This window comes from Acomys minous (genome assembly GCF_964271855.1).
Source record: "Acomys minous genome assembly, chromosome: 4".
In the NCBI taxonomy this organism is placed as follows: Eukaryota; Metazoa; Chordata; class Mammalia; order Rodentia; family Muridae; genus Acomys; species Acomys minous.
In genome coordinates this window covers 96,769,138-96,796,696 of record NC_140486.1, presented here as the reverse complement: position 1 = coordinate 96,796,696, position 27,559 = coordinate 96,769,138, and the positions used below count along the sequence as shown (strand labels likewise).

The 27,559-nt window shown below is 45.6% G+C and overlaps 1 protein-coding gene across 2 annotated transcripts in view; it reads left to right on the top strand.

Annotated features, from left to right (window-relative positions):
• The window catches only part of SGPP2 (sphingosine-1-phosphate phosphatase 2), a 119,784-nt gene that overhangs the window by 51,373 nt on the left and 40,852 nt on the right, over positions 1-27,559 (top strand). For both annotated transcript variants that reach the window (XM_084779665.1, XM_084779666.1), the window contains exon 2: positions 2,903-3,061. In XM_084779665.1, coding sequence (XP_084635791.1) covers positions 2,903-3,061 — 159 coding nt within the window. The remainder of the gene's footprint in view (positions 1-2,902; positions 3,062-27,559) is intronic.

The window sequence follows — 27,559 nt, the reverse complement described above, 5'->3', positions numbered from 1 at the left end:
ACACATACAAAAGAAATGGATTTCTGGTTCTTTCCTAAGCTATAGTGAAGCCTTACACACTGAGATCCCCTTCAAGGGAAACTCAGATTGTTCTTTTTTTTTTTTTTTTAAATCAGGGAGTAAGGGGAAAATGGGAGGGAGGGAAGAATGGGAGGATACAAGGGATGGGATAACCACTGAAATGTAACAAGAATAAATTAATAAAAAAAATTCCAAAAACAAAAATCTGTGTGTGTGTGTGTATGTGTGTGTGTGTGTGTGTGTGTGTGTGTGAGTGAATGAGCGTGCGCCTGTGCCATGGAGGTCAGAGGACAACCTCGACTGCCTGTCCTCACCTTCCGCTTTGTTTGAGACAGCATTTCTTTGTTGTTCACTGCTGTGCACTGTTGGTTCCCTGACCCATGAGTTTCTGAACAGTCTCCCCGTCCCTGCCTTCCATCTTGCCATAGGAGTGCTGGGATTACAGATGCTCATTGGCTTAGCTAGACTTTCTATTGCAGGAAAAAACAAAAACAAACAAACAAAAAACCCCACCGTGACCAAAAGGCAAGTTGGTGAGGAAGGGATATATTTGACTTATGCTTCTATTCTATACACTGTTTATCATCAAAGGAAGTCAGAACAGACACTCAAACAGGGCAGGAACCTGGAGGCAGGAGCTGATGCAGAGGCCATGGAGGGGTGCTGCTTACTGGCTTGCTCACATTGCCTGCTCAGCCTGCTTTCTCATAGAACCCAGGACCACCAGCCCAGGGATGGGATGGGCCCTCCCCCATTGATCACTAATTGAGAAAATGTCTTACTGGAGGCGTTTCCTCAACTGAAGCCCCTTCCTCTCTGATGACTCTAGCTTGTGTTAAGGTGACACAAAACCAGCCAGTACACTTATAAAACATTTGGCTCTTTGTAGGTCCTAGAGCTCTCTCAACTCGTGTCCTCTTGTTTGCACGGCAAACGCTTTACCCATTGTCCCATGTCCTCACCTCTGAAACGCCAAGGTTATTTTTTTTGTAAGAAGATGAGCATTTACCATTTTACTTGGGTACATAAAACCGCCAAGACTTTTGTGGTGAAAATTGGCTTTCAAGTTATTTAGTTACATATCCGGAGATGTTGCCTGAAAAAAGTCCTTTTGAACATTGTTGTCGTTGTTGTTGAGAGTCACTCTACTGCCATTCTCTCGAAATTCACTTAGAAATAAGTTTCACCCCCATGAGCGAGGCTTGCTCCCCCTTTAACATACAAGGTTCCCCCGCTGCCACCAGGGAACACACGCAGAGCAGTTCTTGTGCACTCCTGACTTGAGGCTGAATTCTCAAATGAATAGTGACTGGTCCTATTGAATCCAGATCCTCTTCTGGTACAAAAGGCATTGAACTTTCCCTCTGAGTTCCAGGGTGCTGTGGGGGAGGCTGAGACAGGGGAATAAAAACCAGAGCCTCTCAGAGAGGAAGAGGAGAGAGATGCATACCTGGTAGAGAGCCAGCAGTATTGAGTATAGCTATATTGGTACAATGTTCACGGCCGTCTTCTTTTTAATGCCTAAAATATGAAAGCATTGTTGGCTGTATTCAAGGGCTCCAAAGCACTGGCCCTTTAAAACATGGTTTCCTACAAATTATCCTCCACCGTGCCGCTCAGCGGATGAGAGCTCCTCCTGCCATATCTGCTCTCTGGAATATCCACAGCTTACAGTGTATCTTCTCAGCCTCACAGTCAAGGGATGGATGTCTCCAGAATAAAGACATGTGACTTTCCCCCCCTCTCTCTCCTCTGAGGCTACAAAGACCTCTGACTTGGCATATAAGTCAAAACAAAGTTGCAGACCTGTAAGTCTTTACGAGCCCCTGCTGACTGATGCTGTCCCCCTCCCTCCGCCTCTTCGGTGTCTGCACTTCAGTTTTATAATGTGTGGGACTTCAGTAGCATTAGCATTCTCTCTCTAAGTCTGGCATCATGCCACACACCTGTAAGCTTAGCACTTGGGAAGCCAGAGTGGATCGATGTCAGGATTGAAGCAACTGTGGGACACAGAGAATTCCAGCCCAGCCCAGGTTACGTACATAGTGAGACCCAGTCTCCAGGGAGGGAGGGAGAGAGGGAGGGGGAGAGAGAGAAAGGGACTGAGACAAGTGATGATTTTTATGTTTTTGTTGTTCACTTAACAAAGAAAAACAAAAGAAAGAAAGGGAAAAGGCATGCCCAACAGTGGAAGCTTGGGAAACAGGCCAGAAAACCTGGTGCCACACCCTTAGTACATCTTGTGAAGGATTCCTGTGACTATAGATCCTACATGGATGGCCCAGGGAAGCATCTCCACCCCCACCTCATTGTCTGATTGTATTTGCAAAGCCCCCTTTACTCTGTGAGGTGCTGTATGCATGTGTTCCAGAGACTAAGGGATGGAGTCTATACAATACTACCCAGAATGGGTCTGCTCTCACCTGACCTCAGAAGCTAAGCAGCATTAGGCCTGGTTGGTACTTAGGTGGGATGAGTAGATGTCTCTGAGAGAAGGAAGTCCCAATTCCCCTGTCTGAGTTCAGGAACCCATATGGTACTGGACCTCCTCCTTCTGTACACGCAAGATAGAGGGTTGGGCTCGGTGTGGGTGGGTGTGCACGCACGTGCATGCACGTACATGCAGATGTATGGAGGGAGAGGGGTGCTTCTCCTGGTACTTCTGCCTTTGATGTTGCATATTTCATCTAACAACAGACAGACAGACAGACACTGCTGTCACCTGTGCTTCAGTGGACAAGCTGGGGCTGATAGATGCTCATCAATGATACAGGCTGATCCTAATGAGACAGGTGGAGGCAGGGCCCTGGTGGCGAGTTTTAGGCAACGTTTTCGCAGACTTGTTGAGTGAACTCACAAATTCCTGGCCTCTGTCTTTCAGGCTTATGTTGAGAAGCACGTTGTGAAGAATTATTTCTACTATTACCTGTTCCGGTTTTCAGCCGCTTTGGGCCAGGAAGTGTTCTACATCACGTTCCTCCCATTCACCCACTGGAACATCGATCCTTACCTGTCCAGGAGACTGGTGATGATATGGGTGGTAAGTATTTTGTCATTGTTACTATTTGCTGATCACAGACACGCTGAAGGGGACCAGCTGCCTTGCTATTCAAGTCTCTTGCACAGGTGCTCTTTCTTTCTTAAAGCCACCTACAGGAGACTTTGCTGGCTAGTCTATTTTAGATAAAACCTAAACTATAAGTGCATCTTGCTAGCAAAGAAAAAAACAAACAAACAAACAAAAACCAGTACTTTGATTTTTTTCCCCTTCCTATAAATAAACAAGACCAGAAAAGAAGTGAGATGCCGAACAGGGAACAAAGCAGCTTTGTGAGGTATGTGAGGTATGGGGTAGAACCTTCCAAAAGGCTATTTTAGTAAAATTCCATCAAAATAATTGGAAGCTATAGGCTAGACATCCCAAGCAGTGCAAAGCAACAACTCTTCATACATCTGAGAGACCAAAATGTCTGAGGCAGAGTGCCTAACTGTAGGGCAGCAGTTCTCAAGCTATGGGTCGTGGCCCCTTTGGGAAGAGGGAAGGTCAGACAACCCTTTCACGTACATTGAATAGCTGATATCCTACATATAAGAGATTAGTTCGTTATGATTCATAATAGTAGCAAAATTACAGTTATGAAGTAGCAACAAAAATAATGTTCTGGTTGGCGGTCACCACAGCATGAGGAGCTGTACTAAAGGGTCGCAGTGTTAGGAAGGTTGAGACCCACAGCTATAGGGAGTAACACAAGAGACAGCTGTGACAAGTCCATGTGTACAGTAGAGCCTCTTCCAGAAGTTTTCTCAGTACCCTATCTCTTAGCCTTGCTTGGGAGAAAGTTCTGGGTGGTTTTGATGTTTCTATTGTAATTGTCGTTTTTATTTCACATAGCCATGTATGTGTGTTGTACATGTACCCACACATGTTCACATGTGTGTGGAAGACAGATTGTCCTCCTCAATCCCTCTCTACCTTTCCCTGTATGTGTGTGTGCAACATCTTGCGTGTGTGTATGTAAGCATGTGTGATGTGTGGTGTGTACATGTGCATGTAATTTGTGTAACTATGTACATGCCTTTCACTGTAATAGTCAGTTCCTAACATACTTTTCTTCAGGCGGGGTGCCATGTATCCCAAGCTGGCTTCAAACTCACTAAGTTCCTAGGGCTAACCTTGAACTTCTGATCTTCCTGTCCACCTCCCAAGTGCTAGGATTATAGGAAAGCATCACCAATCTTGGTTTTATTCATGCAATACTGTGGATTGAACTCAGGGCCATGTGCCTGCTAAGCAAGCATTGTATTAAGTGAACTACTTTCCCAATGTGAGTTACACATTTTTTGTTTTCTTGACAAAATGGTATTTTATCCCAGAAAACTGAAAAGCATTAATCAAGTAATTGTTTTCCTTTTCTATATCATATAAGTGTTAAAAAGCATCTTAGATGCAGGGACAAGAGAGTCCATGATTGTGTCATCTGATTAGAATTCCCATAGGGAGAGACAGCTGTGCTTGGAACGCTGAGCTAACATCTGAAGCCAGACTGTCTTAACTCTTGCCTTACATTTTGATGCAATGGCACATTCCCCAAAGGTATTTTATAGCATTTGTCGGTAAGATCACATCTGTAAGAATCCAAAATTGGTGGACTTTAGATATTCCACCGAATAACAAAAGATAAGAGCCCGGGCTAGCCTTAATAGCACACTAGTTCAAAGATGAGTCACAGGCTGGTCCTTCAGATTGTTCTTTTCCAGGGTTGGAGGTGTTTCTCAGTGGTACAGGGATGAAAGCTTTTTGTTTTTCTGGGTTCGAGACAGGGTCTTAGCGTGTAGCTTTTGCTAGCCTGGAACTTACCAGGCTGGCCTTGAACTCATAGAGGTCTGCTTGCCTCTGCCTTCCGAGTGCCAGGATTAAAGGCCTGAACCACCGGACCTAGCTTGTCCAGCCTTGGGTTTGAGCCAAGCATTAAATAAAAACATTTGCATGCCTTTATTCTGGATGTCCCCTTTGCTTTAGTCATTTACTTTGAATTGTGTGTATTTATTTTGTGTTCATGTTGGTTTGTGTGGGAGGTGCTATAGCATATGTGCAAAGGTCAGAGGGCAAAGTGAGGAGTGAGTGCTCAGTTCAGGAGATTAAACTCAGTGCATCAGACATTTTTCCAGGTGCTTTTTACCTGCTGAGCCATCTTGCTGGCCCCTTTCCCTTTAGTTTAGGGAAACAGATGTCACACCTCCCAACCGTTTTGCCCTTTGTGACCTCTGGGCTCCTTTTAAGCCTTTTGGGTTTGAGATGTCTGTCTTCTGGCACTTAATGTCTCTGGCCTGCAGTTTTTCTGTTCCTAAAATAGCTTGCTCAGCAGGGACCAGCTTTTGGGAAACCTGGTACTTGCTGTTTGAATTCTGGTTCAGCTACAATGTGTCTTTGTGGTTTTCCCTGCCCCCACCCCTCTCCACAGTCAAATTTTAAGAACTTATTATCAAAAATGTATTCCCACTTCTCTGGCATTTATGTATTATTTTAAAGTACATGTTATCATAGCTAAGATGCTTCAGTCTTTCTGAGTATATTACAAGCCCTTTGTTGTTTCTGGCTGTTTCTAAGCAGGACCAACATCTCCCCTAAAATCTCATGGCTTTTGACTGTCTCCCCACCAGAAGCAAGGCATGTTCCTGTGAGGGGAGAAGAGGGTTTCCCACCCACGCCCATCACTGCTTGGGGGTTGGGGCAGAGGCTCCTAGTCCTAAAAGAAGCACTTGGCTGATGTGACAAAGGCATGGTGTTTTGTTTCCAGCAACGCGGGCCTGCTCAAACTCACTCAGGGAAGTGGGGTGTGTTCTAAGCTTGTAGGGAATCCAGGAGCGCAGCCTCAAAGGGCTGATGATTTGGTTGTCAGGTACAACACAGCTGCGACTGTCCCCTCTTGCCTCCTGCTGTCAGCTAGCAATGTTTCTGTCTGAATTCCAGTTTTGGGAACAATTGGGTTCAGCTCATTGTATAGTCCGTCCATCTCTGGCCAGTGCCTTAGGCCAGCTGTTGTTGGTGCAAACACCTGTGGGTAGGGGTGGCGAGAGATGACTGACTTAGGTGCCAATGCCATGGATCAGGCTCTGGGACAAAGGAGACCTGCGTGATGAAATCCAGAATCAAAGAAACTCTGTGGAAGGCACTTAGTGATTCTAGCCTACAGTCCCCACTGATTTAAACTGAAAGGACACAACTAGAGATCCCCCGGAGGCTTGTCACATGGTCACCCATGTACTGTGCATGTGACACTTAAAAGAGTCTCTGTGGTGTGCAGGAAGAAGAAGGAAAAGGGCCCCAGTTGGGTAGAATGACGTTGAAGAAGCGATGCTTTTGTGAAGTGCTGTGCTGTCTTCAGTGACTTTTGCCTTGCTTTGTGAACCCCCTCAGTACCCCACAGTTCTCTGGAAATGAACCCCAGGCAAATGGAGTGTTAGATAGATCCTTTGTAGTTTGCCCGCTGCTTATATGCAGTACAATTGAAGGGGCAGTGTTGGCAGAGCTCAGTGACATAGCAACTGTGCTCTTCTTTTCCCCCTCCTGTAGATGCCACAGCTTGGCAGTAAGGAAACCAGGAAAGCAGTGTTCCTTCCGGTGAGCCCTTGGGACCTTGCTCTTTCTCAACAAAGGATCTTAGGATGGAGGGCTCAGGTTCCATTGCAGCTTTCCTTTCCCTGCTCGAGATCACTCACATCCAGCTAGCTGATGCCAGTAGCGCAGAGCAGATCTGAAGCCCAGTTTATGCCATGCCCGTGAGTCTCTTCTGTAAGGTACCTTTTTATGAAGCAGCCAGCCCCCGTGCATCACTACAGGGTTGATAACACAGCTAAAGAGATCAGTCTTTCCGACTGCCACCTGCTTGTCTCACAAAGGAGCTTGTCACCTGCTTAGCGAGGTGTGGAGGAGGACCTGCGCCTCACAGCCCCCTTGCCTGGGGTCAACTTTATAGAGCCAAAAGATGACTCGAAATGTGATTATCTCCTAATCCTCTGTTTAAACTGCTCCCACCAGTCACTTCAAAAGATTGCCCGGCTTGTTAAATTGCTTCCCACTTGAGATTAATGAGTCTTTAAGCAGAGCCAACAAAGGCCAGATTGAAGCCCTCTAACTTGTACGGAATGCAATAGAACTAGGCGTCCAGGGTTCTGCCCCGTCCCTCTGAAGTAGAATGTGTAATTTAGCCTTAGTTAAATATTAAGTAAATGTCTTGATGGGGTTGTTAGACTCAGTATATTGGTTTGGTCTTGACACATAATAGAGAAAAGCCTTGGTTTTAGTGTAGGTTAACCATGGAAAACAAAAAGCCTTAAACCCAACTCCTGTGGTAGATAAATACATCTGCCTCTCTGTAATTATCACATTATCTGAAAGTGATCTGCTATTGGCGTATGTTCACTGTACCTAGTGTTGGGTTTCACAGAGACGTTTTTCATGTAAGTACATAATATACTTTGATCATGCTCCCTCCATATGCCCCGCCCCTTTCTTTCCTCCTGGCATTAGTCCTTTTTAAGGTCCCTAGAGAGTTTCACTTCTACTGTCATGATGTGAGTGTGTGTGTGTGTGTGTGTGTGTGTGTGTGTGTGTGTGTGTGTGCGTGGGCGCACATTCGTTTATATATCTACATAAAATCTGGCGTCCGCAAATGAGCAAAAAAACAAAAAACAAAACAAACAAACAAACAAAAACCACTACAAACCAGGCATGGCGGTTGTCCTACTTTGGTTTCTATTGCTGTGAGAAAACGAAACAAAACCATGGCCAAAAGCAACATGGGAAGGAAAGGGTTTATTTTATTTACAGGTCTCAGGCCACTATGGAAAGAAGCTGAGGCAGGACCTCAAAGTGTGAGTCTGCTGGCAGGGGTTGATGCAGAGGCCACGAAGGAACGCTGATTACCACTGACTGCCGACTTACTCCTCATGGCTTGCTCAGCCTGCTTTCATACAGCACACAGTACCTGCCCAGAGGTGGCAGTGCCCTCAATGGACTGCCCCCCCCCCCCACAGCAATGGCTAGTCAAGAGAGTGCTCCCTTCGACTGGCCTACAAGGCAGTCCCATGGAGGTATTTTCTCAGTGGAGGTTCCCTCTTCCCAGACAACTCTGCCAGCGTCAAGTTGACACAAAGTAACCAGCACAATGGTGTAAACCTGTGATTCTGGTGCTCAAAGACTGACTCGGGAAGACTGTAAACTCAAGGACAGCCTAGGCTACCCAGTGAGGCTCTGGAGAGAGATAGGGGAGAGGAGGAGGGAGGAGAAGAAGGAGAGGGGAGGGGAGGAGGGAGAGGAAGAGAGAAGGTGGATATGAGAATGAATAAACAACTGCAGGATGACTATGAAATGAAAACGTACCCACCTTCCCCTCCATCACACTCACCCCTTAGCTACTGCCCTACATCTCCTAAGGCTGGCATGGCAGAGATCTTTGCCCAGCTCACTCAACTGTCACTTCTGATGTTTCACTGAACTTATGTGTGGGTGGGCAACTGCCTGGAAGCTCAGATAAGTGTAAAATTGCTTGAAACTCGGAGTCCTGGAGGAAGATTCTGTTTAAAAACGGAAGTGCGCTGGATCTGCGTGGCAGCGTTTTGATGCAGGGTCTTTCGTCTCTTCATTTTGTTTCCACTGTAGTTACTGATGCTCTAGCAAGGAATAGAAAGCTGATTTTGATGGTTTGCCGTTGTAATCCTAGCACTCAAGAGGCTGAGGCAAGAGGATGGTCCTGAGTTTGGGGCCAGCCTGGGCTATAAAGTAAGGCCCTGTCTCAAAAAGAAGACACTAAAACAAATAGCCGTTGCCGAGTCATAGTCAGACCCCCCAAACTAAGGCACATGCTGACGTGGCAGAATGTCAGGAATCTGTTTCCCTTTGCCATGGCTCCACCTGCCTTCATCTCCATCACCCATAGGCACATCCACACCTCAGCATCCTTATAAGCATACCAGTCGGGACTGGCTTTCCCCCAGAATCTATCCTACTTATTTTTTTTAAAGGAGAAACATAGTTTGTCAATGGACAAGGGAAAGTTGTTTTTATTTTCAAATACAAATTTTGACAACCTTTTCTTAGGACAAACAAGAACCAAGCAAACGAAAACCTCAGCTGGGCTTGGTGACACATTCCTGCAATCCTATCACCTGGAAACTGGAGGCAGGGGGATCAGAGTTCAAAGCCAGCCAGCTACTTGAGACTTGTCTCAACAAATCAAACCAACCAACCAACCAAACAAACAAACAAACAAAACAATAGCAAAAATAAAAACCAGTTTTAAAATTTCAACACTTTCTGTATAAAGTTATATTTTTGAGCGGATATGGTTCCCCAGTAGCTTTTTATAGACCGCCCACTCTATGCCAAGGACTGTGCACATCCAGAGCCCCATTTTACAAAGAAAACTGACACACAAAGAGATGGACCTGCCCAAGAGGGTCCAGCCACGCTCAGTACTGCTCACACCAGGTCTTATCTTCCATATCCATCCCCTTGGCTGCTGTTCACCTCAGTATGTCTCTTCAAATGGCTATTGCAGTCACTCAAAAATCTCTTCGCCATTTAGTTAGAAAGGTTCCAGTTAGCATCACAAATATCCCTGTGCTTTGTAGCCACAGGATGCAAGCTCCTTTTATGTCTCTGTGCTACGATTTCCTGTGATAGCTCATCCTCACCCCCACCTGCTGACTGCATGTCCCAGATTTTCTTTAACACTCCTGTTGGAAGGCTGGAGCACCCCTGGGAGCTGAAGGACAGGGAAGGTGAAGCACTTAGGTACTGTGGTTTCTGAATTAGAGGCCTGGAGAGGGAAGGCTGCCTCCTAATCTTAGGTCCAGCATCCATTACGTTATGCTACTTTGCAAAGCAACCAAGTGGAAAAGACTGCCTGAGGCAAAGAATGGGCCTGTTGTTCTTTCAAAGAGGTGGCACTTTGATCTGTAGGGGACTGGGCATCTTTTCCCAAAGGTAGGCCTACTGCCGAGCATCTAACCTCTGGGTACCTTCATCTTCCCTGTTCCTGGCCTGTCTGTCTAGCCACAATGAGAGATGAGACTGCTTAAGTCCCACATTGATGATGGCATAGCATGAGACATGGGATAAACTTCTGTGCTTAAATGTTTTGTCCAGTCATAGTTGAGGGGTTCTATATTGGCCTCTGGAATTTTCTGGAAGCCTGAGAGCCTCCTGGCCAGCCCATCCCTGGGCTGTCTCTCTGACTTCCTCTCTCCTTTCATTGTGCAGGATGGGGCTTCCCCAGAGGTTGTTTGTGACCTGGGATAGCGTAGGACAGCATAGAACAGCATAGGACAGCATAGGCCACTGCATTAGTAAGAGCACCCTGGCACAGGGTATCTTCATAGTGTACCTGCTCTCAGACACTAGCCAGGTCTTTTTGCTCTGACGGTCTCTACAGCTGTACACAGTGGCCAGAGGTCCTGGGTTCTGTATGGTTCTTAACCCTCAGGAGACAGAGCCTTCCTGACCCTGCCTGCTGGTGTTACAGCCTTCAGATCTCCTATTTTCCTTCTTGATGTCCAAAGCCCCAGTCACAGCTTGGGCTGAATCCAGCTCACGTGTTCTTAATCCACTCACTCTCCATGAGACAGAAGGCTTAGTCTTGACTAACTGCTTATGAAACGTTGCAGAATGTGTCAGTGTGAGCCGCGTTGGAGGTATATGGCCCAGTGGGACCATCCTCAACTGGACTATGTGCCAGTGTCCAAGACAAGAAGAGCTCTCCCTGCCGAGAGAGCCATCTCTCAGGAGTCCTGACTGGTGCTGGGTGGGGTATGGACTCTGGAAATACCTCAGAATGGAGGGTGGCCTTCTAACCCAGGTGACAGTTACTTATCTGTGTGGCAAGATGAGAGGCCCTCATAGAGATGTGGCCAGGGCCAGGATAGGCTGGTAACTGTTTTAGCTTTGTAGTTAATTGTAGTAATAACTAGTCAAGCAGTGTTTATATGTTTATATGTAGGCCTCAGCTTAACTGACCAGAATGCCCACAGGCCTCTTTGCTCTCTGATAGTTTTTTGTTTGTTTGTTTTAAAGATTTATTTATTTATTTATTGCATATACAGTATTCTGCCTGCATGTACACTCGCACACCAGAAGAGGGCACCAGATCTCATGATAGATGATTGTGAGCCACCATGCAGTTGCTGGGAATTGAGCTCAGGACCTCTGGAAGAGGAGACAGTGCTCTTAACCGCTGAGCCATGCTCTCCAGCCCTGATAGTTTTATGATTGTGAAAATACTGGCGATTGTGCATCTTTGACAGTAGTAGTCAGATCTCTTTATTTCTGAGTTATGGCTTTAACTATGCATCTACACTTTAAAAAAAAATTTTCCCCCCTGTGCCTAAGGGAGATGGCTCAGTGGATAATGTACTTGCTGTGTGAGAACTAAAGTCTGAGTCCTCAGAACCCACACAGAGAGGCAGGCATGGTAGCCTACCTCAGTCTCGGCTGTGGGAGTCAGAGTCAGCTGATCCCTAGAATAAGCTGGCTAGTTAGAACAGCAAATCAGCAAGCTCTAGGTTCAAGTGAAAGACCCTGCTTCAATATATATGAGTGATGGAAGAGTAGAGTGAACATCACACGCACCCCCGCCCCAGCCTCAACATGCACACATGTGCACACATACATACATGGCAAATCATAAACTTCAAAAATACTTGCCCTGGGTTATCCACATGCCTTTTTATTAGGTTGGCTTTGTAGTCTTCCTGTGAGCCCCGGACAGGGAGAAATGGCAGTGATATGCAAGTGACTCTTAGGGATGTGGTGATTGGCCCTAGCCTGGATCTGAGTCCCTAGGAAACGTTTGTTCTTATGAATAAATGTAAACAAAAGGTGAGGGCACACCTTTTATGTGTGCTCTTTTATGTACAAAGGTGATGTGGGGAAAAAAGCAGGATCACAAGCTTCGCTGTCTCGGGGTGGCCGCGGAGAGCGTGCGCATATAAATTCATTGTTTGCCCCGAGTCTGTTCAGATGTAACCGAAAAAAGATGTTGCTTTCTTGTTCTATTTCAACATTAAGTTTCTCCTGGCATTCTCAGGCACTGACATCAGAGTCAGAGTGTTTTGCTCAGTTTGAAATTGCTCTTCCAACATACAGCAGCTGGACCCTGGCAGATGGAGAGTGGCGTTGTGAAGGATTTCCAGAAACCTCTGACTTGGAATGAGTAGGTTGTGAGCAGCACTAAGCTTGCTTCCTTTTGTGTTAGCACCATGTAAACAAATAAAGGCTGAGCAGGGTGTGAGAGCTGATGCTCAGTTTCGTCAGCTTGACACAGTCTAGAGTCCATCGGAGAGTAGAAGCTTCCCCTGAGGACTCGCTGAGGTCTATAAGACACTGTCTTGATCAGTAGTTAAGATAGCAGGGCCCGGCTCACTGTGGGCCATACCATTCCTCATGCAGATCCTGGGCTGTATAAAAAACCAGCCAAGAACGACCTACAGGGCAATCCTGCAAACAGCATTCCTCCATGGTTTCTGTCTCAAACACCTAGCTTGAGTCCCTTGCCCTGACTGTGACTTGGAATTGTAAGATGAAATACCAGTGGTTTAACACAGCAACAGAATAAAGGTGGGACTATTCTTTTCTTAGGCTGTGAGAAAGAGTCCCGGCAAAGGATAACGTTACACCCTGAATTTAATATAGACTACAATTCACGGCGCCCCTAGAGCATGCCTGGTGACAGTGAGAGGGCTTCTTAGACAAGTGTTTGTGAAATAGAGAGAGCTCTGGGGATGAAGAGATGGTTTGGCTATTTATCCTTGGAGGCCTTTACTGTTCTGGAGACTAGATTCATAAATGTAAACCGAATTTATACAGAGGAAAGTGTTCAGAGTGTGTGGTAAAGATGGGTTTTCCCTGCTCCCTACAAACGCCTACTAAGCAACAAGGAATGTTTGACTCCATCTTAGAGGGCAGTCAGAAGGGGGTGACTTTGACACTAAAAGGATGAAAGCAAAAAAAAAAAAAAAAAGAAAACCGTGCCAAGGAGTGAGTTACAGAAAACGGGCTGCCTGTCTCCAAGAACAAAACAAAATGATGCGTCGAAGGGTGCACTGGCTTGCCACCTCATTCTCTTGTGGATGCTAAGGTTGCCTGCTTATGCATTCGTGAAAAACATGTCTAGGAAGTTTTATGTGAGAGACTGGAAAACATACTAAGGGATTTTTAAAGAGTGTTTTCTTAAAAATTAAAAAACAAAACAAAAACTCAAAAGAAGAAAGAAAAAAATGTGCCCGATAAGTGGAAACAGAAGTTTTGTTAATGAAATTCCCTGAAAAGCTAAGGTGAGCAGCACCCACATTAAAGCCGAGACATTCTCTTAAATGTGCCTTTGTGGTCATTTGGCTGTCTGTCAACCTTTACAATCCGAAGTTGGTGTATTTCTGTTATAATTGGTGCTGGGGTTGAACTCAGGGCGTTGTACCTGCTAAGCATGCATCTGTCACTGCCCTGTGCCACTGACAACTGCGTTGAGATTACTTGCACTTAAACAGTGAATGTTGTTGAAAACAAGAGAACAAGCAGAGTCGTCTTTGAACCCTTCTCATAGAACGTTTTCCAAATACTGAGTCTCCCACATACAGAAAGCCTGAGCTTCTTTCTGTACTTTTGAAGGTGAGGAGGCCTTAGAACCATGGTTATGTGGATGACATTAGTTATCCACAGTGACACTTTGTCGGTAAACTGTGACTGGGCACACTTCCACTAAGTCTGAAGAGAATTGAAAGAGTGCACTGGCTCTTTAAGATGAGCTGTTTATAGCATAATGTCCCGTGCCAGCTCTTCACCTCCACTTTGGAAACAGATGGCTGTAAGCAAATCAGAAATAGGTAGTGTTCCATTTCTGTCTCGCCAGACACGATGAGCAGAGCTTGTATAGCGTGCCTGGAGAAAAGAGTACAGGAGCCAGGAGGCAGTCATGCCTTCCTTATAAGGGTACTATTTTAGTACTTCTCAGGAGCATGCTCTTCCGGATATAATTTAGGCACACTTAGCTTTGAGTTGTACACACTAACACTCACTGTGAAGGGACTGAGAATGGGACATGAAGAAGGCCCAGAGCTCACTCCCAAGCCAGCCGTCTCCTGCCACCATTGCCCTACACTGAGCCAAAAGAAGCGTCTCTGTGGCAAAAATAAGCTGGAGGCTTTGGCCTCACCTATGTCAGTTTCACAGAGGTCCAGGCTCATTTCCAGAACTTAACTTGAACTACTTACACCAAGACTTTTTTCTTTCTTTTAATGGTTAAAATCAGGAAAACAACTTTAAAAAAAAATATTTTTACTACGCAACCCAGGCTAATCTTAAACTCGAAATCTGCCTGGCTTACCTGCCAAATGCTAGTATTACAGGTGTGTGCTACTACTCCAGGCCTCAAGGTCTCGGCTGCAGCGGAGTCTCCTGAGGAATCCTTCTGTAGGAAGTGACTCCCCTAGATCCTAATTTACCTATATTTGTCAGTGGTAACGCATAGCTTAGCTCCTCCACACCCCTCACTCAGCATCAGAATCATTTTCGGGCCAAAGTGACTTTGCGTTTTGTTCTCACTGTGCAGTCCTTGGCACTGCAGATGGCCTTTTGGCAAAGCATCTGCAATCTTCCCACAGCGGAGCTGCACACAGATGACCAAGCCTCCTTGCCTTTAGGCTGGCAGCTAATATACTAGATGGGAAAAATTGTAAGACCATAGCCCACATCAGAGCGGCTTTTTAATTTCTTATGAATTGCAAGCTCGTAAGCATTAGGTGGAAAGAACTATAATACTCAAACGTAATGGTAAAAGCTCCTTCTACACAAATTAGCCAATGGCTCCCTGTCTTTCCTCTTGGTATGCATCAGGGCTGCCTTTTCCAGCAGTGTAACTGGAGCTGGCAAGGACCTCCTTCTCCTTCTCAGCGGTGTCCAAACAGCCTTCCGCCAAGCTTTATTGCTCTTAATAGCTTGTAGACTATATTAGTTTTGAGAAGTACTATGTTGCTTAAAAACATGACATTTTAAATTCTCTTCATACACCTGATTAGCTACATTAAATAACTGTATATTCTACTATACTGGCAGCTTATGCATTTATTTTTCAGTGGCTAAAGTTCTGCCCCTGAACTTTACCTCAGCCTTCTCCTATATATGTGTGCATGTGTATGTGCCCATGTGTATATGCACGTTATCAAGTAGATATATGTGTATATACAGATAGTTAAATTGAGGTTATGAAATTGTATTTATTCATCCATTTCTGTGTGTATATGTGCGTATATGCCTGTGTGTGTATCTGTGTGTGTGTGTGTGTGTGTGTGTGTGTGTGTGTGTGTGTGTGAGTCAAATGACAACTTGGTGGAGTTGGTTCTCTTGTGCCACCTTGTGGGATTCAGAATCACCAGACTTTTGTAAGTGCCTCTAACCCAGTGGTTCTCAACCAGTGGGCTGCCACTTCTTTGAGATTGAATGACCCTTTCACGGGGGTCACCTAAGACCATCAGGAAACATAAATATTTTCATTATGATTCTTTTTTTTTCATTATGATTCCTAACAGCAGCAAAATTAGTTTTGAAATAGCAATAAAAATAATTATATAATTGGGATTACCACAACATGAGGCCCTGTTTTAAGAGGTCAACGCATTAGGAAGGTTGAGGACCATGGCTCTAGCTTTTTTGAACCATCTTACCGGTCCTGATGTTACGCAGTTTTAAGTAGTGACATATGTGTATGTAGATAGATAAATGACGTGTGCGTTCTCATTCCTGTGTGCCCCCTAGATCATAAAGAGCAAAGACTTTTAATCTAAAACGATTGAATGACCTCTCAGAGCACAGGGAGGTAAAACTGGCTTGCAATGTTCCTGTCCACTGTGGCTTTTTAAAAAAACATTTAACTATTTCTGCAGATGCACATGAGTACACGTGTGTGCATCATGGCATTCATTTAGAGGACAGAGGACAACTTGTGAGGATGAGTTCTCTCCTTCCTTCACGTCGGGCCTAGGGACAGAACTGAAGTCACCAGGCTTGGCAGCCGGTGTCTTTACCCGTGAGCCATCCTCCTCGCCCGTGTCCACACGTCTTCAAGTCTCCTACTGCTGTTTTCTACATCGGTGGCTACAACATGCGATTTTCTAAGGAAGCAGGCTTGTGCAGTGTTCATCTCATAAGGACTTATTCTGTACTATACAATAGCAATATTGTATTCCAGAGATTTCCAGCAATGCTCCTTCAGCGCTGGCCAGGATCCTCTTTGTTCTCCACAACAGGTCTCGCGTGCTGGGCATCGGAGGCAGGACTTCACGCCAGGTAGCTGGTCTTCTACCACCGCTGAGCCATTCCTGCTCCCATTGAGCACCCTTTTGTCCTCCAGTCCATCTTCCTCACAGGATCTGTTTCAAATGCCAACTATGAACTTTTGGACACATTTTAATGGCCCGGCACTTTAAAATGACCTCTGAGGTATTTTGAAGTTGAACTTCAACTTAAGTCAAAATCTTGTAGCCTTTCCCAAATCTGTCTACTCTGTTTGTGGAGCCACCAGAACAGCCTGGTGATGCCCGTCCCCCCAAGTCACCAAAGCTTCCTGGTCCCTGGTCCTCGTGTGTGCACGGTCTACTCCTTACTTCCTGCTGATATTCCCTGCCTCCTATCCCCTCTCCATCTCCTGTCTGCCTCCCGGGCCCAGCAGAAGCATCATCTCTACAAACGCCACTGACCCCTGCATCTGTATCCTGCCAGATGGCTCATTACCCTCATCTGAACTTGGCACCTGGCAGGAGCTCAGCTAAGCCCTGGATAAAATAAATAAAGGTTATTTCTACATAGGCGGTTTAAGAGGCTGGTGTGGACTACATAGAAAGACCTTGACTAAAATAAAAATTGTATAAGATCGTTTTTAGTCTATGCATGTAAGATGCATATGAATCATTTGGGTTCCATCTCCAGGAGATCTGTGTGTTTGTGCGCACGTGGTGTGTGTGTGTGCGCGTGTGTGTGTTATCATAAAATGTAAAAACATCTCAAATCTGAAACATTTATTGTCTCCAGCATCTTGAATACCTATAATCAGCCTAGAGTAATTCTATATATTTCTGAAGTGTTATAAACTCTTTAAACCAGAGGCGGTATTGTGTTCCAAAAAGCATTCACTCTTTGCCAAGCTATTGAAAAGCCACAACTTACTAAGTTTATTCATCTGCTAAACATTGCACAAGGGCCCACCTGTGCTGAGCGTTATACCAGGTGGTGAGAATTAGTCACAGGAAAAAAAAATCATGCTCCATCACGCTCTCCTGGGACCATGTATAGGTAAAACAGACAATGACAACTCACAAAACACAATGGAAGATCCTTTGAGTCATGTTCAGGACAAGGCCATAGCCCCTCCCCACTTTAGAAAACATTTTATACAAGCTTTTTAAACCTCAGCCACGATAGATGAGAAGCACGTAACTATGTGACCATCAAGAGGAGAGAAAGGCCCAACACAAGGAACAAGAAAGAGCTCACTGCATGGAGAAATGCTAAAGGATGATATTACTGGGCAGAGGACATTGCTTCCTTCTGGAAGCTTCCAGAATTTCATGTGATTCTGAAGTGCTTCTGTCTCCATGTACGATGTGGAGGTGAGCTACTTGCAGCAGGCCTGAGCTCACTTTTGTCTTATCTATGGACATCCCTGAGGCCTTGCTTGTCGCTTCTCTCAGTGGGTACTTAGCTTCTCAAATCTTTGAAAGGAGAAGGTTAAAAGAGGTGCTGTCTACCCGAGACCATGATGCTCGTGGCATTAATGACTACCTGCGTGAAAGTCACTGAATCCCTAGAGCTAGCATCATCTCATCGAAATTCATCCACATATCCGAGTGCCTAGGGAGAGCCAGGTACCATTTGAGACTTTGAAAAAGAAAAAAGAAAAACAAACAAACAAACAACAAAAAAAAAAACAAGGCAGAGAATCCACTCAGGGTGGAGAATGAAGCTAAAAAGAGAGAGAGAGAGAGAGAGAGAGAGAGAGAGAGAGAGAGAGAGAGAGAGAGAGAGAGAGACATATAATAGAGCAGACATAACTCCAGTACTTTCTAGGTAGACAAAGGAAGGTCACAAGCTCAAAGACATCACTGGCTTCATAGAGAATTTGAGACAGGTTGGAGGCATGTGAGACCCTGATACAGGCAAAGAAAGAAAGACATAGAGAGCAGTGACATTGAGCTCAGTAGGAGAGCCCTCGCCTGGTTTGTTTGATGCCCTGGGTTCTGTCTCAAAAGCTGCAAGAAAAATACTAGTGAAAACTCTAAGGGTGAGCTGGGGTTTCTGTGAAGAAAAAAATAAAAGGAATGTGGGGTAATGAGAGAGGTGTGTGAGAAAGGTAAGGGGGCGTGAACTGTGTTAAAATAAGGTGGCCCTTCCTAGGAGATGTTGTCTGGGTACAGGCTTGGCTTATAACTTACTGGTTCCAGCAAAAATTATTTAAGCTATTCTAGAATGCTCAAAGTTTATAAATGCCCTTTCACACTCATTTCTGTTCTTGTTTATTGGGAACCGGGTCTTCCCAAGTCTTGAGCAGCCAAGCCTGACAGGCAAGCCTTGCCAGATAACTGTATTTTAGAAAGGGTCAGGGCATCTTTCAGTTGGTGTTACCAGTCTTTAAAATAAAGCATGTGCCGTACATTCAAATCTGGCAAGGCATGGCATCCAACAATGGTCCTGTTCAATTCCTTTCATTGTTACTGTTGCACAAACCTCAGCCTTACAGCGGAATGTGGAAACGGCAGGAGGATGTGCATATATCTGTGTGCCCCAAGGGCAGATTCTGGCAGGCTCAAATCAAACCTTTCTCATTAAAAAGGGTCACAGGGAGGTTACTGGCCTGGCTATAGCCCCCCATTTGGAAGATGTGGATGGTGTGATCAACAGCCTTCCCTAATAGCCTCTCAGTAACTAGTTAATCACTCACTCACTGGCCAAGCAGGGGAGCAGTGTGTTCTAGCTCTCCCTCTGGCTGTGCAGACACTGCCCCAACCTCCTCCTCCTCCTTTGCTTCCTGCAGCGAGCAGGCGTCAAGCTGGAGATCTCCCAGACTTTTGTCCCTTCCTGCTTAAAGACTGGCTCTCCAGGAGGGATGTAATCTCACCCCATGGGAGAAGGGCTTTCTTCTCTACCCTCAGAATCCTTATCATAAAGATGAACAGCCAAAGAGGGGGTGGAAGGGGGTGCGGGAAAGGCAGGTTTTCTGAGCAAACACCTATGCTGTGGCCAAAAGGAATGGAGAGCTTGGTTTTCAGGGATCCTGTAGGCTAAAGGACGCTTATATGTCTGCTAAAGCTTCTCAGATTCACTGCCATCTTGGCTTTTAGACTCTGTTCATTCGGGAGGTGGTGAGTGCCTTACTTTGTTCAGGATTGAGTTCCGAGACTTCACATCTTTGCTTGCCCCCACCAGAGAGCTCTGAGGACCCTTCTCCAGAACTTAGCCGAGAACCCTCCACAGACAGCCTGTAGAGCTGGATGCCAGTTCTCCAGCCTGGAGACCTTGTGAGGTTCTGTTCTTTCTCCCTTTGGGCTTTGCTGGAAGTACGTTTGAACCCCTTGGCAGGCAGAAGGAGGATGTCGCCAAGCAGACAGAATGTGCCTGGGAGGTCCTCATCCCTGAGCTGTGTGAGCCTCCTCTTGAACGTCAGAGCTCAGGGAAGAGAGTTAGGAAGTTGAGGCAGTCCTCAGGAGAGAGGCTGAATCTTAGAGCAGAAGCCAGTGTGTTTTGACCTATGAGGCGTACATTAGTGGTCCCCCATGGTGTGGTGGTGAAGATGTAGCCTGGGGTCTGGTGATAACTGTGGGTTCTAACTTTCACTTGAAGGTGTCTTCTTACCTTGGAAGGAAAAGAAGTGACATAGACGGCCATGGGAGGAAGGCAGTGACAAGCAGATGGAGTCTGATAGATGTGCTGTTCATCTGAGGGTCTCAGAGGAAATCACACACATGCCTTTAATGCTCGCATCAGGACTCAGAGGCTAGAGCATCCCAACCGATGTGAGGCCAGCCTAGACTACACAGTGAGTTCTACGCTAGCCAGAGCTACATAGAGAGACCCTGTCTCAGAAAAGGACACACCCGCTGTCGCAACTTTATGACGGTGTTGCTACCTGTAGCTGACAGTCTCTCCCGACTGTGAATGACACGTACTGTCGGCCCAGTGGCTGGAACTACTGAGTTTGAAACTGGCTTTTCCCAGTGTTGGTAGCATAGTCCTTGATATCAAGCAGAGAGTTGAAACAGATGTGGAGTAAATCAATGGAGGAGTCCATTTGGCTTATGCCCCTAGATTGCCCGGGGCTGACTCATATCCAGGGTGCCCTCCCCCAGACTGCATCATCTTAAGTGAATTTTCTTCCCTGCTTCCTGCAATTATGTATCTCGTAACCTTGTTAGGCTTCATATTGAGTTTTTAATCTTCATATGTCCCCCTTCGCTCTCCATCGCCTCTCAGTGTCCAGCTGCTAATTCAGTTTGTCCGTGAGCTGCTGAGGACCGAATGCCGCATCTCGGACTGACACTCGCCCCACAGAGATGTGACTGTTTTAGGCATTAGGAGATGCGGCTGGTAACATCCACTTTCTGGACAAAGACTATGTAGATCTAAGAACTGGGAAATGATTGCCTAGTATTGTCCTTGCTATTTGGTTCACTGTTAGAACGGGAGCCCTGCGATGCCACAGTTTCCTCTAACAAGCCCCTGAGCACACAGTGTTTCTGCTGGCGTTAATCCTGATGGTTGGAGCAGGAGTTGCATGAGCTGACACAGTCAGCCCAGACTTCTTTCAGAGCAGGACAGCTAGCTGCTCATAGGAAAAGCAAGCCCCTGGCGCTCTGTGGATGCAGTTCACAACCGGGATGGGTGGTGTTGCTCTCAGGTTCCTCGGAGTCTAATAACTTAGAAATAAATCTCTCTTATTTCTTTGGTGTGTCCATCCCTCAAACCTTTGTCATCTTCCATTAAGAATGTGGGCCTGTGGCAGACGTTCTCAGGTGGCCTCGGCTACAGTTGCTCAGAGCATGGAGGAGGCGCTTAAACATAAAACAAACAAACAAACAAACAAAAACAAAAACAAAAAGACCCTCTTTATAAAAGGCTAGCCTGAAAGACATAGCTGACCACGTGTGCAAGGAGAGCTGGTGGTTGGCCAGAAGACCAGGGCTCGATGTCAGGTTCTAAGTGAGTGGGTCTTAGTGGACCTCCCTTCTCCATCTTATGAGGAGACTTCTTCACAAGGAGGTGTGGAAAAACAAGAGACGGACCCACAGCTGCATTCCCATCTTGTCTTGAGTTAATTCAAGACCACTAGACAACTGATCTGTTAAAAGACACGCGGATCTGGAATCCCATTTGACGATATCATTCTTTCCCTGACTAACTATGCCCTTATCCCCAGCAAACTTGAGACACTTTACAAAAACTCAGGGTTATTTTCTTGTTTTTTTAAGGATTACAGAAGTTGGTGCTTGTGTTGGGAGGAGACAGGGACAAAGGGGAAAATCTATTTTTATGACCATCTTCTTAGAGACAAATATTTTCTCGGTCTTCACAATGAGGCAGAAGCTTCCCTGGGTACCACTGGAATCCATTCGGACTCAGAACCTCAGATAGCAAGTAGGATGAACGACTGGCTTTTGAACACCATCTTACTATGGGTAAGGCTGGCCTCAGAAATAGTTCTTCTCCCTTGGCTGCCGTCTAATTGCATGAGTGTTAATAGCTAAATAAATAAATAAATAAATAAATAAATAAATAAATAAATAAAAGATCCTCTAAATCTATAGAGCCACGGGTCTCAAAAAACCAAAAATTTGACTAATGTGAAATATGTGTACATTTCCTGCTTACATTCATTAATTCATTCATATTCCAGGCTTCTTATAGGGATTGAAAGATAAAATATCCATATACTAGACACAGTCACATAAAATTGTTACCTATAGCCATAGGTAATTATATATACAGTTGTATGTATATATATATATATGTGTGTGTGTGTGTGTATACATATATATGCACATACATATATATATAATATATATAATTAGTATAATTATAATGATACAGTTGTGATTCCCAAGTAGTCTGCAAGATGATTTTATTTTATTTCTTTTTTTGTTTAAATATATACATCTTAGATTAATCACATATTATGAATATAACTAACAGGGGCTGGGGAGGTAGCTGAATAAGTAAAGTACTTGCTGAACAAATGATGATCTGAGCTTGGACCTACAGCACCCATATAAAAATGGGGGTGTGCATCAATCACCCCGACACTGGGGGGTAGAGACAGGTAGATCCCTGGAGCTTGCTGGCCTCAAGCTTCAGATTTAGTGAGAGTCTGTTCCTGAAAGACTGAGGTAGAGGAAGGCACAGGACATTGATCTCTGGCCTCTACAAGCTTATGCATGGGCAGCTCACACATGTACATGTGTGTGCACTCACATCCAGTACACACACACACACACACACACACACACACACACACACACGAAGACCATGGTTTCAAGAGTGCTTCATTAAATGTTCCACCAGTTTAAAGAATAATCTTAAAGGACTAGGGATATTAACAAGAGTGGCATGAGGTGGAAGAACCTTGGTGGAGCTTTTATGAACTTTGAGAGAGACTTGGGAACAGTGAACCTGGAGCTCACAAAGGAAACCTCCTCAGCCAGATTAGTAGGAGTCTGAGGGGAAAGACTCCGTCCGAGGTCTCTTACATAGGCCCCTTAAAACTTTGCCAAAGCAGGCTTGAAAATACAAGCGAGCTAGTCGTCATGCTGTTCTCGCTCCGTGATGACCAGGGTTGGAACGTGGCTGCTGCTTGGGGAAAACAGGTAGTTAATTGTTCTGTGTATGATCAGTGTGTGTGTGTGTGTTCTGTTAGCCCACAAGATGCACCGTGAGACCCCAGGACTCTATCTAAACCCATCAGGCTTATCGTCTGTTTTCCTCGTGTGCTTATACACATTTATATGTAAATCCATTAAAAAATATGCAAATAGAAGCTAAATATATTCTCACAGCATCTTGGTTTTTCTCATTTGGCTGTAATTACGTTTAAACACTGGGTAGTGTCCTCTCATGCATATTTGGAGTTTTCAGGGTTTTGTTGTGGCTTGCGTGTTTGCTTATTTGAAAGAGGTGAGCTTCTGTGTGTTTTTACTTTTATCTGAGCTGGATGGTTCCTAGGACTGAAGACCTCACTGAGGGTTGCTTTGGATGTGTTGTCTACCCAACAGGGGGCAAAATATTGGTCCCAGCCTCCTGGAACATTCCTTGGTGGGACGCTGGTGGCAGGTATTTGGTAGCTGACATCTTCATCCCTCAGCCCCTGATGGCCTCCACTGCGCTTCAGATGGCTCTAATGCATTAAGATAGAACTTGGGCTATTTAGGGACTGATTTCTCTTCTTGGGTACCATATTTGCTCCCGTCTGACTTACAGGTGTAGTAAGTTTGTCAGGTGCCAGATGGTGGGATGTACTAAAAAGACACATTTAAAGGGTTAAGTTCCGCTCCTCTGCATACCTCTAGTGTTGGCAAGACATGTCTTCTTCATGTCAGAGTCTACAGGCCAAAAAATCCCTACGCGAAGAGTAAGCTGTCTATCGAGGGCTCAGACATGATTTGCCTGCTGTTCTCCATGTCTACACGCTATTAATCGTTGCATCTTCAGTGTCTCTCTTCAGCATTTCAGCAGCAGATCTGAACTTGATCAAAGGGAAGCGTGTGTAGAGCAAGTGTCTTAACAGGGTTAGTTTGTTTTCTTCCCCTCACCCGCCGCCTGTTTTGTAGAAGTTGTGCATGGGAAGCTTTCTGTTTTCTCCCGGCATGTAAAGCAGTTGCTACGTTTCCTTGCTTTGGTCCTTTCAGCTAGAGTACAAGTTTTTATTCATTTGAAACAACATTTGTTTCTCCCCTTGACTCCCACACACAAACCCACACACCCGTACAGACCACCCCCCACCCCCATCGCACACATAGTTAAATGGGTCTGGGTTTTTTTTTTCTTTTTAATTATTGTTATTAATAAAATTAAACCCAGCCGTCTGAACGGACGTTCACCATTTGAAAACTTTTCCTATTGGATGGTAGGCCTCTAGAATGTTCCAAAGAAGTGCTTTTAATTCATTCCCTGAAGCAAAATAAGAGCCTACAGAGCAGTGTGTATTCCAGGAGGGATACAAGCAAACAAAACAAAACTGAACCCAGAGTCAACAGGACCACCAGCTAAGGAAGCCTGGGAAGCTGTGGACTTGGAGACTCCATGGCTGCAGCATGATTGTTAGAGCAACTCCCACACTGTAGTCCTGAGGAGACGGATTTCTCAGTGGGCGGGTTCTATGTGGCCTAAGTGGTCACCTCCACACTGCTCTGTGGAACTGGGCTCCAGGGGAGGGGTTAAACGTGACTGAGGAAATGGGCGTTAGTAATCTCAATAGCTTGCTCCTAGTGACATCCGGATTTGCAAGCGTTGTCAATAGCAACGTTGTCAGTTCTGGAACGAGGGAATTCAAGGACATGTAGAAGAGGCCCATTCCACTCTCTGGTTTCTTTCTCCCTGGATTATTTTTTTGTGGGTGGGTGTGTGCAGCGTGGGCACATGCATGCCGTGCTATGCATGTAGAGGGCAGAGGACAACTTTCAAGGGTCCATTCTCTCCTTCTGTCTTATTGAGAAAGGGTCTTTCTTGTTTCTTCTGTGCACTATATTCTGAGATAGCACTGGGGATGTGGAGTTAGGAGAACCCCAGGGACTTTCTGGCCAACACGTCTAGCCAAACCAATGAACTCTAGGTTCATTGAGAGACTAATCAAAAACCAAGACGGGGAAGCAACAGAGGAAGACAGTCAACATTGATATCTGGCCTCTAGGCACACGAACACACATCCATACCTACACGCATGCGCACACATACTGAGAAACACAATGGGGATAAACTATGGTAAAGCTGTGCTTCTCAGATAAATCCCTGTTCTCTAGCCTCCAACAGTTGATGGATGATATGACAAAGTCGTGATATAAGAACACCTTGTCACCCTGTTCTGTAACTCATAGGTGTGATGCCCCCATGGGAGAGGAGACACCAGGTGTAGCCAGAAAGAAGAAAAATGTTAGGGTTTGCCAGGGTGTGTGTATGTGTGTAGGGGTCCTTTGGAAAGGGCCTCTTGGCTCTTCTTCCAGTGCCACAACTGCTTTGGCCTCACCAACTCCATGGGGCTGGGAGTGCCCCGTGGGAAGGGCAGGCTGGGGCAGCCAGCAGAGGCATGAGTGTGGAGCTCTGCTTGTAGAACCCCCATAGCAGCTTTGCTAGTCACAAAGTAGTTTCCAGAATCTTCTGCTTCCTAAACAATTCTGATTTTATTTACGCTATGGCGAAAAGCAAAGCCCTGCCATGTGAGGACATGTTAGATGCGGTAGAGTTTTTATTTTGAGTGGCATTAAAGAGAAGGCCGGCAATACTAGGAGGAAGTGCGCCGACCTCTCTTCAAACTTCTTTTCAGTCCAGCCTTGCAGGATAGGCATATGCCGGATGCCCTCCATAGTGAAAGGCTGTGGCTCCCACGGAGAGAGTTGATCTACTGGGCTCCCGCTGATCTGAGAACCACATCTGTCCACCTGTGCTTCATTTCTTTCGCAGGCAGAGTGAAGTAACAAAATAAGATAAGAGCTGGGGGAAAGACAGGGCCCAGTGGGTTGAAGGTCATGAGCATGCTATACTAGAAACACAGATGAACACATTTGTGTTTTTCCATAACGTCAGTGGTTTAATAGGCAGCAATTTGCAGATAATCACACTTCCCTTGGTAATCTAGCCAAGGTGAACACAGGTTCCTTCTTCCAATATTAATTATTAATATTAACTCTCATATCACACAACATGGTAAATACACACACACACACACACACACACACACACTCACATACACCTAGGTCACAGAATGGTTGCAAAAAAGCTAAAGAGGCTGCAGTAGAGTTTCCAGAAGTAATCTGATAGAAATGAAGATGGAGCCCGCCACATTCATACGAGAAGAACCCCAAACCAGCTGTAGCAAGGGTAGGACCCAGTCAAGGCAGAATGGGTAGACTGATGGATGGCAGGTCCAGACAGACAGACAGACAGACAGAAGGATGAGCACAACAGCAGTTGAGTAGCCCAGGGACCAAGCTGAGCTGTGGCCCTTGGGAATTGTCATCTTAGTTAGGGTCTTATTGCTGTAAAGAGACACCATGACCACAGCAACTCTTATAAAGGAATTTAGTTGGGGCTGGCTTGCAGTTTATAGGTTCAGTCTACTGTTATCGTGGCAGGAAGCATGGCACCACATGGGCAGATATGGTGCTGGAGAGGTAGCTGTGAGTTCTACCTCTGGATCTGCAGGCAGCAGGAAGTGACTCTCACTCTGGGCGTGGCTGAACCATCTGAGACCTCAAAGCCTGCCCCCAGTGGCCACTTCTTCCAACAAGGCCATGCCTCCTAGGGGCCTATGGGTGCCATTTTATTTCAAACCACCACAGGAGTGCTGGGAGTTCTTTACCTGTTGGTCTTTGTTGTCAGGTGTCATGTTGGTGGGGTTTTTTTTGCCATCATTAGGGTGAATGTTCACCTGTTTATGAGGTCAAGTAAGGGTATTATACCTTTTCTTTAGTCTTGTGTATCCAATAAGTTCTTGGGCAATGTTTCTATGACATGATTCTAATATGCCCACATGCCCCCAACTATCCCCCCTCCACAAAAGAGTCATTTGTCAATCTGTGCTGCATAATTGATGACAAACAGATGGTGTTGTTTGCAGGTGTACCTAAGCACACAGTCACCTACCCTCACGATGGAAATCAAAAGTCACTTGTAAATCGGAGTCTCTCAGGGCAATGTACAGCCTGAAAGGCCAGTCTTTTCCATAATATGGAGTAACTTAGAGCAGGGCACAAGCTGATCACGGTAATAAAATGCTTGCCACAAGCCACGGGGACCTGATTCACAATAATAAAATGCTTGCGGGCACATGTACAGGAACCTGAGCATAGTCCTCAACACCCACATAAAAGCCACGTGTGGCGCATGCCTCTAACCCTGCTACTAGGGGCTGGGAAGGAGACAGGAGGTCCTGGGGGGCTAGATGGCCAGCCAGAGTAAGGGAAAATGGGGAGCTCCAGATTTAGTAAGGGATCCTGCACACATGTTTCCCCCTCCCCCGCACCCCCTGCCATGTGCACACTAATGCACACATTACATGTACAAAATGAGATAGAAATCAAACAAGATAAGAGGAATAGAAAAAGGAAGAAAGAGGGGAAAAGGTTAACATCTGTTGTCAAACCTAGCCCTACGAGGCCCGTGGCCATCTCAGAGCACCGTGTGGTGAAGCCTAGCTGGTTTGCTGGTGCCGTTCATGATCTAAATTGCTTCCTGAGCTGCCTCCTCCTGGATTTTTGCTTTTATGGCCAGGCCTTTAGGGCCTTATCCCCCCCA